The sequence below is a fragment of the Pongo abelii genome, chromosome 1, assembly GCF_028885655.2.
Source record: "Pongo abelii isolate AG06213 chromosome 1, NHGRI_mPonAbe1-v2.0_pri, whole genome shotgun sequence".
NCBI classification, from domain to species: domain Eukaryota; kingdom Metazoa; phylum Chordata; class Mammalia; order Primates; family Hominidae; genus Pongo; species Pongo abelii.
In genome coordinates, this window is record NC_071985.2 from 11,602,406 (window position 1) to 11,618,852 (window position 16,447).

General features: G+C 35.8%; 1 protein-coding gene across 1 annotated transcript in view; it reads right to left on the reverse strand.

Annotated features, from left to right (window-relative positions):
* The window catches only part of RYR2 (ryanodine receptor 2), a 786,704-nt gene that overhangs the window by 198,138 nt on the left and 572,119 nt on the right, over positions 1-16,447 (reverse strand). The window contains exons 36-40 of the mRNA XM_054561059.1: positions 15,628-15,828; positions 9,246-9,351; positions 7,321-7,464; positions 5,067-5,340; positions 2,020-2,134 (exon numbers count right to left, since the gene is read on the reverse strand). Of these exons, the coding sequence (XP_054417034.1) occupies positions 2,020-2,134; positions 5,067-5,340; positions 7,321-7,464; positions 9,246-9,351; positions 15,628-15,828 (840 nt within the window). The remainder of the gene's footprint in view (positions 1-2,019; positions 2,135-5,066; positions 5,341-7,320; positions 7,465-9,245; positions 9,352-15,627; positions 15,829-16,447) is intronic.

The window sequence follows — 16,447 nt, forward strand, 5'->3', positions numbered from 1 at the left end:
TACAGATAAAGCATGTCATTAGCTGCTGAAAGCAAATGATCTTTATAAAATTGAGTTCATACGTTGAGGTCTCAATCACATCATCAATCCCCATGTGTCCACGTGTGTGCCAAACTTCAGATACTGAAGATCTTCACATGTGCAGACTACGATTTGCCTCCTCCCTGAGTCAATGAAAATCAAGCCTGGCACTAATTCAGAAACTTCATTACCATCGACGGGTTAGAACAGAAATTGACTTATTACTCCATTCTCAAAGGTGAAAGGCAGATTCGTTTGTGATGCCTCACTACCACTATCAGCTGTGCTTCCATGGGAAATGATGCAATCTCTTTGATTCTGTTGGAATAATATGGATAATAATACTTGCTTTAGGTTAAGGGGCAGGGGAGTGAATTCATTGAGCTGATTTCTGAAAAATATATAGTTCGGTACTTGGCACATATAATAGGATGTTCTTATCAGTATTAATATTAGTAGAATTACTGATTCCAGGGATTTACAACCTCCCTGATTTGCACCTCATGAGATGATTTCTTGGACTGGAAGGCCTGCATGTTTGACCCCACCAAACACAACTTCCTTGAGACCAAATATGATCATAGTTCACCCCAGATACTCTCTGGAGTTCTTCTGTAATAAAGTACAGTATATTATGATATCCTTCTAAGCCTGTCTAACTGGTAAACAGACTGATCATATGAAATATGGGCTTATTTCAATATTGTGAAAAATACATCCTAAGATTTAAAACATCAAAACATATTTTCATATCAGAGGTTATAAAATTATACTGATTATATAAAGTTTTTTTTCATTATACTACTCTACTAATTTGGTTTTTGATACCATTAAGTTGCGATCACTTGAAAGTTCACTTTAGGCCTGGCGTGGTGGCTCACGCCTGTAATCCCAGCACTTTGGGAGGCCAAGGCAGGCAGATCATGAGGTCAGGAGATCGAGACCATCCTGGCTAACATGGTGAAACCCCATCTCTACTAAAAACACCAAAAAAATTAGCAAGGAATGGTGGTGGGCACCTGTAGTCCCAGCCACTCAGGAGGCTGAGGCAGGAGAATGTCGTGAACCCGGGAGGTGGAGGTTGCAGTGAGCTGAGATCACGTCACTGCACTCCAGCCTGGGCGACAGACTGAGACTCCATCTCAAAAAAAAAAAAAAAAAAAAAAAAAAAAGAATTCACTTTTGAATTCTACAACAAATACATCCAAGAGTATTACCATCAAATCTCAATCTGGATTGGAAATTAAGTGAAACCAACCAATGTCTGTATCATGGAGGATGGTAGAGCCTGAAGAACATGCTTGTGCCATGGACTGGTAACGTGATGAGAACTGAATTATAATTCAAAATTTTAAAATAAATTAATACATAGAGTAATTTTTATGTTTCTAAGTTTCTAAATATCCCCTAAATGAGACAATTCAGTTTCTAAATATCCCCTAAAGGAGAATAATTAGGAGGCCAAAAATTACAGAGCATAAGACAGGAAATTTTTATCAAAATCAAGGAAAAAAAAACTAGTAGTACGTTCAACTCTCTAAGGTTTGTGTGTTTTTTTCAAAAAGTGTTCTTTAAAAACAGTCATCCTAAGAGGATTTAAGAAATTCTCATTAAGAATCTACAATCTGGGTTGGGTGTGGTGGCTCATGCCTCTAATCCCAGCACTTTGGGAGGCCGAGGCGGGCGGATCACGAGGTCAGGAGATCGAGACCATCCTGGCTAACACAGTGAAACCCTGTCTCTACTAAAAATACAAAAAAATTAGCTGGGTGTGGTGGTGGGTGCCTGTAATCCCAGCTACTCGGGAGGCTGAGGCAGGAGAATGGCGTGAACCTGGGAGGCAGAGCTTGCAGTGAGCTGCAGTGAGCCGAGATCGTGCCACTGTACTCCAGCCTGGGCAACAGAGTGAGACTCTGTCTCAAAAAAAAAAAAAGAACCTGCAATCTACATACTCCAGGAGATTATACTAAACAGCATCTCAGGAATCAAAGACTTTACCTTAGACTCTCCACCTCCAAGGACGTTCACCATGACCTCCATCACAGTCTCGTGCATCCCCAGTGCCCTCATGAGATTCGGGTGCTGGTAAAACACTTTGTTATTCATAATATCCCTAGAAAGCACAATGGACGTATGGGGTAAAGCTCAGAGCAACATTTAAATAGTTAACCAAGTTTCTCATAAATCTTTTAGAAATAATTTATGTGAATTGAAAAGTAAAAGCAATCACAGTATTTAATAAGCCACAAAAATTAATGAATGTAATTGTTTTCCTCAAAAATATTGATAATTTACCAAAACTGGTTGATAAACGTCTATTCTCTTCCATTGTAATAAACATAGTAAATATGTAAACAGTTAAAATGAAATACACTTTGGACAAATCATTCCTAACTTTATGGATATCCAACCATGTGTCCAACCTTCTTTTGGATAAAAATATGAATTAGTGTTATACCATGTTTATATAAAAATTCTTCATATATAAATATCTCTGCTTTTCATTATATGCTGTTGTTAGTATTACAGTCAGTATTTGTGTATATAATTACAATAGTGTTATTTCTTATTACATTCATATTATCATTCTGACAAATACTTAAAAGGACTTATATTCTCCAAGAGAAACTGAGTATACATGAAGTCCAGGTACAAGTAATCTAACTCATTAAAATGGACATCCAGTTTCAAGAAACGGTGTTAGGTGATACCTAAAATGTCTCGTGTTACCATTACTGCATTACATATTCTTGTAATATGTGTGTCAAGGTATTCCTAAGGGTCATAATGTTCAGAAGAAAGTATCATTCACTGCAAATAAAGAGCTCTGTTGATTTCTATTTTAACATAAATCAAATCAATGCCAAGAGTCTTTTCTATAAAACATTTTCTTGTTAGATCTACAGTAAGAATATAACAGCCTATGAGAAAATTGAAACTTCTCTTCAAATTCGTTTCCTTCAAATGAATTACTCATCTATTCATTTAGTCATATGCAAAACTTTAGTTACTCTGGCTATATCAAGAAAGTGGGATAGCACGATTTTTGCATTTATTATTTTTAATGAAGAGGGCTTTTAGATAGAATAGGTCAGAAAAATAACTTGGTGCCCAAGGCTAATATGGGTCTGACTTATTTCATGCCAGAACAAACTAAGGTAAACAAAGGCAGCTTTTTCTTTTTATTGTCTCATTAATTCAAATCTTTGAATGAAGTAACTTGATTTTAAAATCTCATTTGCTTTTAGTTTCAGGTAAATTAAATAGCAGTCAGGCTGTCATTTACTAAGAATCTCTCTTGTGTTAAATATTTTGAATACCACAAAAAGAAGCATTTTGCTTTTTAACATCATTTTGAGTTTTACCACTAATAAATGATTTACTTTTTAATGGCACATATTACTGTTGTGTGTTAAGAAAGAATGTGATCTCCATTTTCTGGAAGGCTTTCTTTTTCATTTGGTTAATTAAGATAACTTCTTATAAGAGGCTTCCACGGGTTAGATTTAAATATTAGTACTCAAATAAGACCTATGCTCATACAATTATAAAGACTCTAATATTTACTTTTCTCAGTTGGCTTTTTTGCTTTCCCTTTCTGTCCCATTAGTATATTTATTTTTAGTGTGCAACAATTATCATGAATTTTTAATAGAAACTTTCAGTCCATTTTTATAATTTTAAATACTTAATAGGTCCATGAGCAATATGCAATATTGTTTTCTGAGTTAAAATGTATAGAAATGATATGAAACAATCTGTATCATTACACACTTGTTTTCTTTCCTCAGGATTGTATTTGAGTTAAACCTGGTATTGCATTTTATTCATTTTTTTCAAAGAATTAACTCTAAGTTTCTTTGATCAATTTTATTGTTTCATTTGGTCTATTTTATTCATGTAGCAGTTACCTTTATTATCTCCTCTTTTGCCTGATATCTATGTAACTACATCAGCTTTTTTTTCTGCTAAATATTTGTCTTCTAATCACTGTTTAACATCCTATCTTCCAGAGTTCTACATTTTTCTGTTTAGGTATTGTTCTTAATGAACATCATAGAGCTTAGTATATATAATTTTTATCTTTGTTATGATTTTGATTCCACCTTATTTTTTCTTTAATTTTTTTAAAAAATATTTTAGATATTTAGGGGGTGCAAATACAGATTTCCTGCATGCATATATTGTGTCGTGGTGGAGCCTGGGCTTTTACTGTACCACAAAAAAACAGCCTGGGCTTTGGTTGTACCATCACCCGAGTAGTGAACACTACTCAATAGGTAATTTTTCCATCTTATTTTCAAATCCCCGAACTATACAAGCTTATTATTAATGATTGCTTAGATTTATACATGTATAAATCAGTAGTATACTCAATAAAACGTATTGCATCTCATTCTTTTTCTCTGAATTCCATTTTCTTCTCCCTAATGTATATATTAACATTTAGCATAAACATTTTAGAAGGTCTTCCAATGAGGGACTGTAAGTAAATATTCTGAAATATCTTTGCTTTATCTTCACTCTTGAATATGGGGTGCTAACTTTAACCCCCAAATCTACATGAAATGCAAGCTCATGATGCTGAATTCTCAGAAAAGTTGTTCCCCCTTCCCCTTCTTTTTCCAAGGCCCAATAGATAAAGACGAGCTTCCCTATCATTTCCTGCTCATATTTCCCACTACCCACCTCGGATTTCAATGTGTTTTTTTATTTTTTTTAATGTATTAAACACCAGATAGACCTATGGATCAATGTGTTTTTATTGTCCTATGTTTTTATATATTATTGTACATTACCATGAAACTTAAAAAAAACACCGAAAGATATTGGCTGTGTGCCACACTGTAAAATTAGTCTTGTTTCATTACTGAGCAATTTTCTAACTTAGCTTTTGTTTCTATCTCTAGAAAAGCAATTTAGAATAACGATCATATAATCCAGACAATATATTTTTATCAATGTAGCTAACGTACTACTATAGGTATAACAATTAGAAAGAAAACATTTATAAGACAAAGGGTTGTAGTAGTTAAATAATTTACCCTAATCCACGAATCATAAGCTTCTCTTCTTCTTTGCCCATTCTCACACTCAGCAGGGACCGAATCTGACCAAGGGAGGCCAGCAGGTTGATGGTGTCCTCCACGGACACACCATTTATTGTGTAGGTCTTTGGCAGGGCACGAACAAGACCCCCAATGCCGTCATACTGCCGATGGAGCAACACAAACATGGCCCTCACCAGCTCGGGGTCTTCAATGACAGACTCCTGAGCCCATCGGACCATGGTCTCAGAGATCAGCTGCTGCAGAGTGGCTGCAAAGTCATTACGGATATTTTTTAAAAGAAAAGTAAGAGAAGACAAATCAGTTGGACATTTCATGTTCATATCCTGTACCCCAAAATTGGTATTTCTATTTGTACCAGACTTGAAAAGGCTCTAGATATTCTTTGAAGAAAATAACCTTCATTGGACGATATATATTTCAATACAGATCAGTTACAATCGATAAAAAAAAATACAAACCTTTCTTTAAAAATCATTCTTATGATTAAATAAGTTATAGTTATATCACTTTTTCAAAATTACTATTGGCAATTCATATGTAATTGAAGGTATGGTAATTAATATAAGGTGTCCTACTACTTTTATTTATTTTGTTCTATTATTTTCTTCCCAGAAGGCCTGACATCATTTATCCTTATAAAGTTCAGTCATGGACATTCAAAAAGGTATCTGTTTATCCAACTGTCTCCTCAGTTGAGTCATTTGCACTAGTGACTACATATAATTATGTTTTCACTTAAAGCTGTATCCCTATTTCTCATTTAAAATGTCTTCAAAAGGGTTTGATTGTGAATTTATATTAAAGCAAAAAGTTACTACATACATAGAAAATTACTTTGCAATGTAACATGAAACACAGTAAATTTAAAAGCAATAGAAACGTCCAAATCTTTTCAAATAAACAGTGAAATTACCAAAATTAAGTGGGGTGACCAATTCATGCACGATGAGGCACTTAATCCTAGTATTAATATGCTGGCTGACTTTCAAATTAGGCTGTTTTACTTTCATCTAGAAATTATTTAAGCAAAAACAAAAACTACCATTTTTAACCAAATACAAAATGCAAATAAAATGCCAATATATTCCCCTATACCTGAAAATGACACTGTCAGTTTAATCACTCAAGATCATAAACTTGATAATGATAGAAAGTGATTCATAAGAAACGTTGAACTCTGGCCATGCACAGTGGCTCACGCCTGTAATCTCAGCACTTTGGGAAGCTGAGGCGGGTGGATTGCTTGAGACCAGGAGTTCAACACCAGCCTGGCCAACATGGTAACACTCAGTCTATACTAAAAATATAAAAATCAGTTGGGCGTCTTGGTGCATGCCTGTAATTCCAGCTACTCAGGAGGCTGACACAGGGGAGCAGAGGTTGCAGTAAGCCGAGAATGCGCCACTGCACTCCAGCCTGGGTGATGGAGCGAGATTGTCTCAAAAAAAAAAAAAAAAAAAAAAGAAAAGAAAGAAAGAAATATTGAACTCTGATTTTAAAGAAAACTTGACTCAAATTTGTGATTGTGACACTGAAGAATAAATTTAGAAGTAACTCTATGAATAAAGGTTTTCTGTTGTAAGTTAAAAAAAGGTGCTGTAAAAGTTTTCATAAGTTTATTTTTTTATTTCAGGGAAAGCTATTAGCAAACCATTGCTGCATCTTAAAATCAATGCAGTCTTAGAAGTGAAGTAAAAAGTAGGCTGGATCCCTCAGATCTATCTACTCAGAGTGCTGTGCCCGAGGAACTCACAGCCTAAGGGTGCTTATTATTCTTAAATAGGATATGGATCAACCAGAAGTATAAAACAGTTTGGGAAATATTTCAGAACCAAAATATAAAGACAATATCTGTTTAAATTTTAAGAAAAAAGTTTAATTTGATGCAATAATATTTGAAAATCAACCTGATATTTAGATATGAAGGCTAAATTACTATACTTTCTTTTAACTTTCTCTTTATGGTCTCTGATAAAATACCTAAATTTCTAGTTCTCTATGGAGACTATCCATCCTTATCACACCGCTACCTCTCAGTCTGTTGCTATACACATAGACTGATGCTGCTGTTTATTTCTGGGAGCTACAGGCGTCTACTTAAGAGTCTGATTCTTGGAAGTTGCAAACTCAATTATCTCACTGGCTCATCTAGTAAAACATTCGTTCAAAGGATGAGTTAAGTGTCAGCAGTTGGGTCATTCTGCCCGTGCACTCTCATACTGCTTACAGGACTTTTTGGAGTCACTCTCAACTGGTTTTTCTGCTTGCTTCTTCTTCAGGTATGTCACCTTTTCTACCAGGGATAGCAGACGCCCTCTAATTGTTAAATCACTGTTTCCATCCAGAGACCCATCTTCATCCAGCTCAATTCCTAGTATAAAAAAACAGAGAGGCAGCAAAAAAATATTTAAAGAATACACTTGGGCAAATAATTCTGAGGCCTTGTAATTTCTTTCATGCACAACTTAGAGCAATGTCAAAAACATCTGAAATTAAGTTAATCAATCTTGCTTACCAGCCCTCAGAAATAACTTTCACTTGTCAGCCTCTTTTCTTCCTCTCTCTTTTTGTTCTATTTCTGTGGGCTCAGGGCTGTCACCCAGAACAAAATATAACACTGAGCAGAGACCAAAAAGACTCTCTTAGGGTCAAAGATCAATCCTGCTATTTGGGCTGACCCTTGGGCATCTCGGATTTCAGATACTGTCTGCCTAGACTTACAGTCCAGCCCTGCCTACACCACGCCCCCCAGAATTTAATTCCCCTCTCTTGCCTCCAAAAATTTTAGCAGGATTTTGGTTAGTTGAGAAATAGAGAGAACAGGCATGATTAGGTTCCCTAAACCAGGGAATGCTTTATATCTGAAGCAACAATTCTAAAGTTTTAAAGTATCCCAGTATTTCTAGTATCCCTGTATTTGTAGGGATACTAGAAATACAGGGATACTTGTAGAAAAAAAAATATATATATATATACACACACACACATACATACACACATTTCTACTAGGGATATTTGTAGAAATATATATATATACACACACACACACACATATACACACACACGTAGTATAATTTTCTAGGAGTCATTTAGTGGTACTTCATTCATAAGCCACATTAATATGCAAAGTGGTGTTTTTATTATCTCCATTAAAATAAGATAACCACCGGTTAAACCAGTGGTATTATTTTTATCTATAACTTTAAAAACAGCTGGTTCATTTTCTTTCATTGAATCATCAGACCTTATGTACACCACTGCATAGAGGAATAAACACACACACACATCCAGAATACCTAATCAATTCCATTTTTAAAGTTCTTAGAAGAAAGGAAGGGGAGACTTCCCTTAACAGATCTGGATTACTGACATACAACTTAATGTAGGGTTTCCATAGGCATTCACTAATTCCAAAAGATATAGTCTAAATTTTCTAGAAAGTACTCGCTCAACTGCTTTAAATACAACTGTTTTTGATCAAACTTCTTTCTTAAAAAAAATACAGCTTCATTGAGGTTACTATAAACAAAACTGTACATATTTTATCTATGCAATATGAGCTTGGACATATGCATCCATCTGTGAAAGCATCACCACCACCAGGAACAGACGTAAATCCATCACCTCTAAGTTTCTTAGTGCCTCTTTGTTTTGGGGGGTTTTGTTTGTTTGTTGTTGTTTTAAGAATACTTAACATGACATCTACCCTCTTAACAAAATTTTAAGTGCATAATACAGTATTGTGAACTAGAAGCACCCTGTTGTGCCATGGATCTCCAGAATTCATTCATCTTGTATAACGGAAACTTTGTACCCATTGACTAAACCAACCTTAACCTCCCTGCCAGAGGCACCTGGCCACATGTCCCCCTTCCCATTTCCCGCCACTAATGGAAAGAGGAAAAAGAGAGAAAGAATTTTGGTCATCTTCTGCTCAGTTTAACTGCCTCTCTGATTTCTCTATCCCTCAGGACTCCCCACATACAGACAGTTATTTTGCCATTTTGCCATAATAATAAATGTTTTTATATAACTTTCTAACAGGTATTATGTGTATTCGTGAAAATATTCGCATGTACACTTAATTTTGTCTCAGGATATATGGATTAAAAACACACAATTAATAAGAGCTTTTAATCAAAAAGACCTTACCACAATGTGTCATCAAATCTTCATGGAAATCCAATAGTTGGTCACGAATTTCTTCTGGACATGGACATTCACTTTTGTCATCCTTAAAATTGAGAAGCATATTGATCTGAAAGTTTGAAAAACAAGAAAGAGGAAGAAGGAGGAAGAAAAGAAAGGTGAATTCAAGAATGGCACAGCAGGGCCGGGCGGAGTGGCTCATGCCTGTAATCCCAGCACTCTAGGAGGCTGAGGTGGGCAGATCACGAGGTCAGGAGTTTAAGACCAGCCTGGCCAACATGGTGAAAACCCATCTCTACTAAAAATACAAAAATTAGTTGGGTGTGGTGGTGCATGCCTGTAGTCCCAGCTACTCAGGAGGCTGAGGCAGCAGAATTGCTTGAACCTGGGAGGTGGAGGTTGCAGTGAGCCAAGATCGTGCCACTACACTCTAGCCTGGGCAACAGAGTGAGACTTTGTCTCAAAAAAAAAAAAAAGAAAAAGAAAGAAAGGCACAACTACCACAAAAGCAAAAATGCTCAAAATCTCTGACTGTTCATAAATTATTCCTCCACAGGTGTCCATCACACAATCCAACCAGTATCGCACAATAAATCAAATCATCCATAGCTTAACAAGCTGCAAAATAGTCATATAATGTTTCTTCCTCTTTCTCAATTCCACAATATGTTAGACTCTTGTATACTTTAAGAATTCTCAACTAAGAGATCTAAATGTTATTTTTAAAAAGTATTGTATTATGCTTATCCTACATTTCCATTATTTTCTAGCTAACATCTCTATTGAACATTTATTGAATACTGAATATTTAAAAGAACTCTTTTTGAGAAGAACACAGACACAAAGAAGAAGGAAAAATATAATTGAAAAGTAACATAGGTTTGACTATCCCTTATCTGAAATGCTTGGGGCCAGAAGTGTTGCAGATCTAGGATTTCGTTTTCAGAGTTTGGAATACAATCATCCTTTAGTATCCATGGAGGATTGGTTCCAGGACCCTCCATAGAGATGAAAAGCCACAGACGATCAAGTCTTCTATATGAAATGGCACAGAAATTGCATATAACCTATGTATACCCTCTCATATATTTTAAATCATCTCTAAATTACTTATAATACCCAAGACAGTGCTGACACATCACTTCATTTAAGTGGATTAGACATAGTACTTGGTGCACAGCAAATTCAAGTTTTGTGTTTTGGAACTTTGTGGAATTTTTTTTTCTGAATATTATCAATATACAGTTGGTTGAATCCATAGATGCAGAACCCACAGATAGAGAGGACCAGCTCCATTTGCATACACATGAGATATTTTGAGGATAGAACCCAAGTCTAAAAATGAAATTCATCTATGTTTCATACATACCTTACACACATAGCCTGAAGGAAATTTTATAAAATATTTTAAATAATTTTGTGCATGAAATAAACTTTGTACTAAGTATTTATGTGTGGAATTTTCCACTTGTGGTATCATTTCAGTGCTCAAAATGTTTTGGATTTTGGAGTATTCTGGGTTTTGAATTTTCATATTAGGCATGGTTGATCTTTATAAGGGATAACTACGCTGCTGCTAACATTAATGGTTCAGTTAAACTGTGGAAACTGTTTCCCATTTATGTTTGAACAATACTATTAAATTTATAAATTCAGAAAAGAAAGATGCTTTCCCATAATTTTCCTTTAAGAAACTATTTTAGATTTTCTTTTTGGCATTTATGTGATTTTTTCCCCTAAACGTTTATTTTGATATAATTATAGACTTATATGCTATTGTAAGAAATAATACAGAGAGACTTCAAGTACCCTTTATGCAGTTTCCCCATTGGTAACACTTTGCAAAACTGTAGTACAATATCATAACCAGGATAGCAACATTAATGCAGTTAAAAGAGAGGATAATTCCTTTATCTCGAAGATCCCTCACATTACGCTTTCATGACCGCACCCACATCCCTCTGTCTGCCCCTCATCCTTAAGTCGTGGCAACCGCAAATTTGTTTTCCATCTCTATGGTTTTGTCATTGCAAGAATGTTACTTAAATGGAATCATATAGTATGTATGCATGTATTCCCATATGATCCTTTAAAAAATATTTAATTGGCAAATATTAATTGTATGTATTTATGAGGTACCATGTTTTGATATATGTATACATTGTAGGAAGATTAAATCAAGATAATTAACATATTCATCAGCTCATCTACTTATCGTTATTTCAAAGGTGAGAAGAAAAAAATCCCATATGATCACTTGAAGTCAGCAGGGTGTGCCATGATAAGTGGTTTCATTCCTGGTATGGGTAATTTGTATCTTCTCTTTTTCTTTGTCAGTTGTTTTAGAGGTTTGTCAAATTTATTATTATTTTTTAAATAACCAGCTTTTGGATCCATTTTTTCTATTGTCCTGTTTTCAGTTTCATTACTTTCTGTTATTATTTACGTTAGTGACCTTCTTTCTGCTTGCTTTAGGTTTATTTTACTCTTTGTTTTCAAAATTCTTGAAGTGGCAGGTTAGGTTATTGATCTGAGTGGTTTCCGCTTTTTAAATGTAAGCACTGAGTGTTATAAATTTCCGTCTTGGCCTTGCTTTAGCTGTGGCACAAATTTTCAAATGTGATGTGTCCAATTTCCTTCAGTTTAATGAATCTTTAAATTTCTCCCCATATTTCCTCCTCAAACCATAGATTATTTAGAAGTGTGTTGTTTAGTATCTCTAAGAGTTTGGAGATTTTCCAGTTACCTTTCTGTTACTGATTTCTAATTTGATTAATGTAATAAAAATGTGTATGATTTCAACTTTTAAAAATTTATTGAGGTTATTTTATCGCCCAGGATATGTTCCATTTTAGCAAATATTTCATGGACACTTGAAAAGAGTGTGTACTTTGTTGTTGGGTGGAGTAGTCTACAAACCTTGATAGATCTATTATTTGATGACAGTGTGGAGTTTTTCCGTATCATAGATGATTTTTCTGTTTAGCTGTTCTATCAACTGAGAGTGGAGTCTTGAAGTCTGCAATGATAATTTTGGATTTGTCTATTTCTCCTTTCAGTTCTATCAGTTTTGGCTTCACATATTTTGCTTTATTGTTTAATTAATATATATTTATCTTCTTGGTGGACTGACAATTATGTATTATCCTTGTCTCTTTGGTAATTTTCTGTGCTCTGAAGTCAACTTTATGTGACATAGCTACTCCTGCTTTATTTTGATTAATATTTTAATAATACATATTCCTTTAACTTTTCCCTTTTAATCTGTATACATTATTACATTTGAAGTGAGTTTCTCATAGCAAGCATAAAGTTAGATTGAGTTTTATAAATTCACTCTGTCAATTTCTTTTAATTGGTATATTTAGATTATTTATATTTGTGTAATTATTGATATGCTATGACTTACAGTCTGTCATTTCACCTGTGGTTTTGTTTGCTCTGATTTGTTTTTACTGACTTGCTATGCATTACTTGAACAATATTTAGGAACCTATTTTGATTTATCTGTGGTACTTCTCAGTGTATCTCTTTGTACAGCTTTTCTAGCGCTTGCTCTGTGTATTATTTTATATACGTACCTAACATACAGTCTACTGGTATTGACGGTGTACCAGATGGTACAATGTCGACACCAGTAGACTTCAGTTTGAGTGAAGGATAGAAAACTTATCTCCCTTTATGTTCCTTTACTCTCCTCTGTTTATAATTTTTAAATATTCCCTATACATATATTTAGAAACACATCAGTTTTATGATTTTTGCTTCAACCATCAAACATAAATTAGAAAACTCCAGAGAAGAAAAATGCACTGTATTTACCATATTAAAACATTTCCCAGTGTTACTTTCTTCCCTTCTGAATTTTCCAAATTTCCTTCATTTTTCATTTTCCTTATATTTAAATAACTTCCTTTAGCATTCTTTTAGGGTAGGTCTGCTGTAGTCAAATTCTTACAACTTCCTGTCATTTGAGAATGTCTTGATTTCCCCTTCGTTCCTTAAGAGTATTTTCAAGGTACATAGAACTCTGAGGTGATAGTCTCTTCCTTCAGCATTTGAAGATTGTTGTGCCACTTCCTTCTGCCCTCCACACTTTCTAATGAGAAATCTGCTGTCACTCAGATTGTCTTTCCTCCTGTAGGTAGTGTCATTTCTTTAAAGACTCTGTCTTTAATTTTTTCAGAAATTTGACTATGATGTGTCTCGGTATAGATTTATGTTTATCCTATATGGAATGTACTCATCTTCTTGAATCTCTCACTTCATATCTTTCACTGAACTTGAAAAGTTTTCAGCATTATTTTCTTCAGTTCACCCTCTTTCTCCTATCCTCTGAGACTCCAACATCACAAATGTTAGGTCTTTTGTTATATTCATCTTCATCTTTTCTTCAGATGGGGTAGTCGATATCACCCTCTCTTCAGTTCACTGATTGTTTCTTCTTCTCCCTTCATTCTGCTTTTAAGCCCATTCATTGAGTTTTAAAATTTCAGTGATTATATTTTTCAGATTTAAAATTTCCATTTGGTTCTTCGTCATATATTTTGTTTCTCTGCTGCTGAGGCTTTCTATTTTTTTTCCATTTTGAAGGAATTACAGGGCGATTGCTTTCAAAACTTCATCAGATAATTTTAACATCTTTGTTATCTCAGTGTTGGTGTTTATTGATTGGTTTTTTCATTCAAGTTTTCCTTGGTTCTTCACACACACGATTTTTAATTGAAATCTCAACATTTTGAGGATTATGCTAGGAGCTCTAGGTCTTATTTATAACTCTGTTTCACCTGGTTTCCTCTGACCCCCCATCCAGCAGAAGAAGGGCTTAGGGTATCTTATTGCTGCCAGGTGGGAGGGGAAGTCCATTTTCCCACTCAACCTCCTTGGACATCTGGAGGAGGGAAGGGACCCTGTTACTGTTGGGCAGTGGTAAAAAGTTCTGGTTCCTCATTAGACCTGTACTGATGTGAACCTTGCTAGAAAGGGCAAGAGTGTCTTGTTACTTCTCCTTCCATAACCTCTACTGATACTTTGGAAGAAGTGGGCCTTGTTACTACTCAGCAGGGATAAAGTCCCAGCTCTGTCCTCTACTGGGACACCTTGTTACAGCCTGGTGAGAGTGGAAGTCAAGGTTCCCCACTCAGCCTGTGCCCAGTGTGGGTGGGGAACAGTTTTCTCTGTGGTTTTTGGCTGCAGTAGTGCAGTTATTATCTAACACATTCCTGTCTTGCTAAGCTGCCCCTTCCCTGATCCTTTGTCTAGAGAGAGGAGGCTTTTGTTGCAGCTTTTCTTGTCTATGCCCGTTGGTGTTTCCTGGTTGCCGGCTTCTTTAGCTTCAAATCTGGGATAGGTGAGGCAAAAAGAAAATCCAGGGAACTCACCACCATGTTGTTCCTTGGCTCCTGAGTTCTGTAGCCAACCTCCCTTCTTCTCTCTATCTTTCAGAGTCTTCTTATGTTGTCTTCTTTGTCATGTCCAGGGTTTTAGTTGTACTTAAAAGGAAGAATCAGGAAAAGCACATGTACTCCATCTTTCCAGAAGCAGAAGTTTCCCAACAGTAGTTTAACAGAGTTAATCTGGAAGAGGCTGGACCTGTTCTCTGCTCAATAAATGCTGTTTATAACAATTAAGAAAATTCCACATCCCTTTCCTCAAAGAAATTACATTCTGGTGAGAAAAAAAAATTCTGTAATTAGTCCCTATAAACACTTTCATTCTGAGCTACCCTGGATAGAGAAGAAAATGGTAAGGGTAAGAAATCAAAAAAGACATCTGTGAATTACATTGTTTAACACCATCCCTACACCTTGGTAACTTCCCACACTCTGAGGCCCACTCTGAGGTAGATTCCAGAAAATTTACATCCCGCAACTAGCCCATTCTCTGATTCAGGCAGGTGCCCTTGGTTCTGTTGTACCCTCAGGAGACCTGACTTTGGGGGTAAGCAATGAAAGGAAGAACCACAAACAGGTAATCAGTCTTCTGGCAAGCAAGGTGGAAGAGACATGTGTTTCTTCTATGGTAGGCACAAATGGAAAGCCTCTAGCATCAAGTCCTAGGAATCAAAAATTCCTGTGAGTGGAAGACGATGAAGACCCATTTGTGGTTGAAATTTGCTCCTATTTGAAGAACTTCAGACTCTGGCATATCTTGGCCTTCTCAAAGAGTCCGTGATATACCTGATATCTTCTAATAAGTCCCTCTTTTGTTTAAACTAACCAAAGAAATTCTTTTGGTGAAACTAAGAATACTAACTAAATCAACTTAATGACTTTAAACAGAACAAGGAAAACAAGACGTGTGACTTATATAATTTTGCAAGACACAGATCCTGAATGACTAAAAGCCAATATAAATACAAATAATTTTCATTTCATTTCTGTACCTGTTCTTGAGGTGGTGATCTAAATTCCTTTGTTTTCCTGGCTGTGAGTGCAGCTGACATATTTAAGGCTTGCATAACTTCATTGTATCGGAAACGTTGATTGTCTTGGAGCTTAGCTACAAAATCATCTGAAAAGGCTACAATGGCTTCTATCCGGTGCCGGACCTGGCAGTCACAGAGGTATTGAAGCAGTAGGCACATCTAAGAGACCATTAAAAAGACACCAAATTTAATTTCTAAATCCTTTAATAATGTGTATCAAATGATAATCTGTGGGAAACATCCTTAGTTGCCTACTCTTCTCTCTTAGAAACAGAATCCTGATTTTGTATAGGCAGCAATGTGCTCGGTCCCAGGAGATGAAACATAATTTGTATAAGCAAAACTGGCAAATAAATGTCCCTTTAGTGGATGCTAACTGATATGGTCTGGTTCTTTCCCCATGAAATCTCACCTTGAATTGTAATAACCCCCACATGTCAAGGTCGGGGCTGGGTGGAGATAACTGAATCATGAGGGTGTCTTCCCCCATGCTGTTCTTGTGGTAATGAATAAGTCTCACAAGATCTGATGGTTTTATAAATAGGAGTTCCCCTGCACGTGCTCTCTCGCCTGCCGCCATGTAAGATGTGACTTTGCTCCTCATTTGCCTTTCGCCAGGATTGTGAGGACTCCCCAGCCATGTGGAACTGTGAGTCCATTAAACCTTTTCCCTTTATAAATTACTCAGTCTCAGGTATGTCTTTATTAGCAGTGTGAGAATGGACTAATACACTTACCCCCCCAGCCTCCCTTTCAGCCACAGGTGCAATGGCCAATG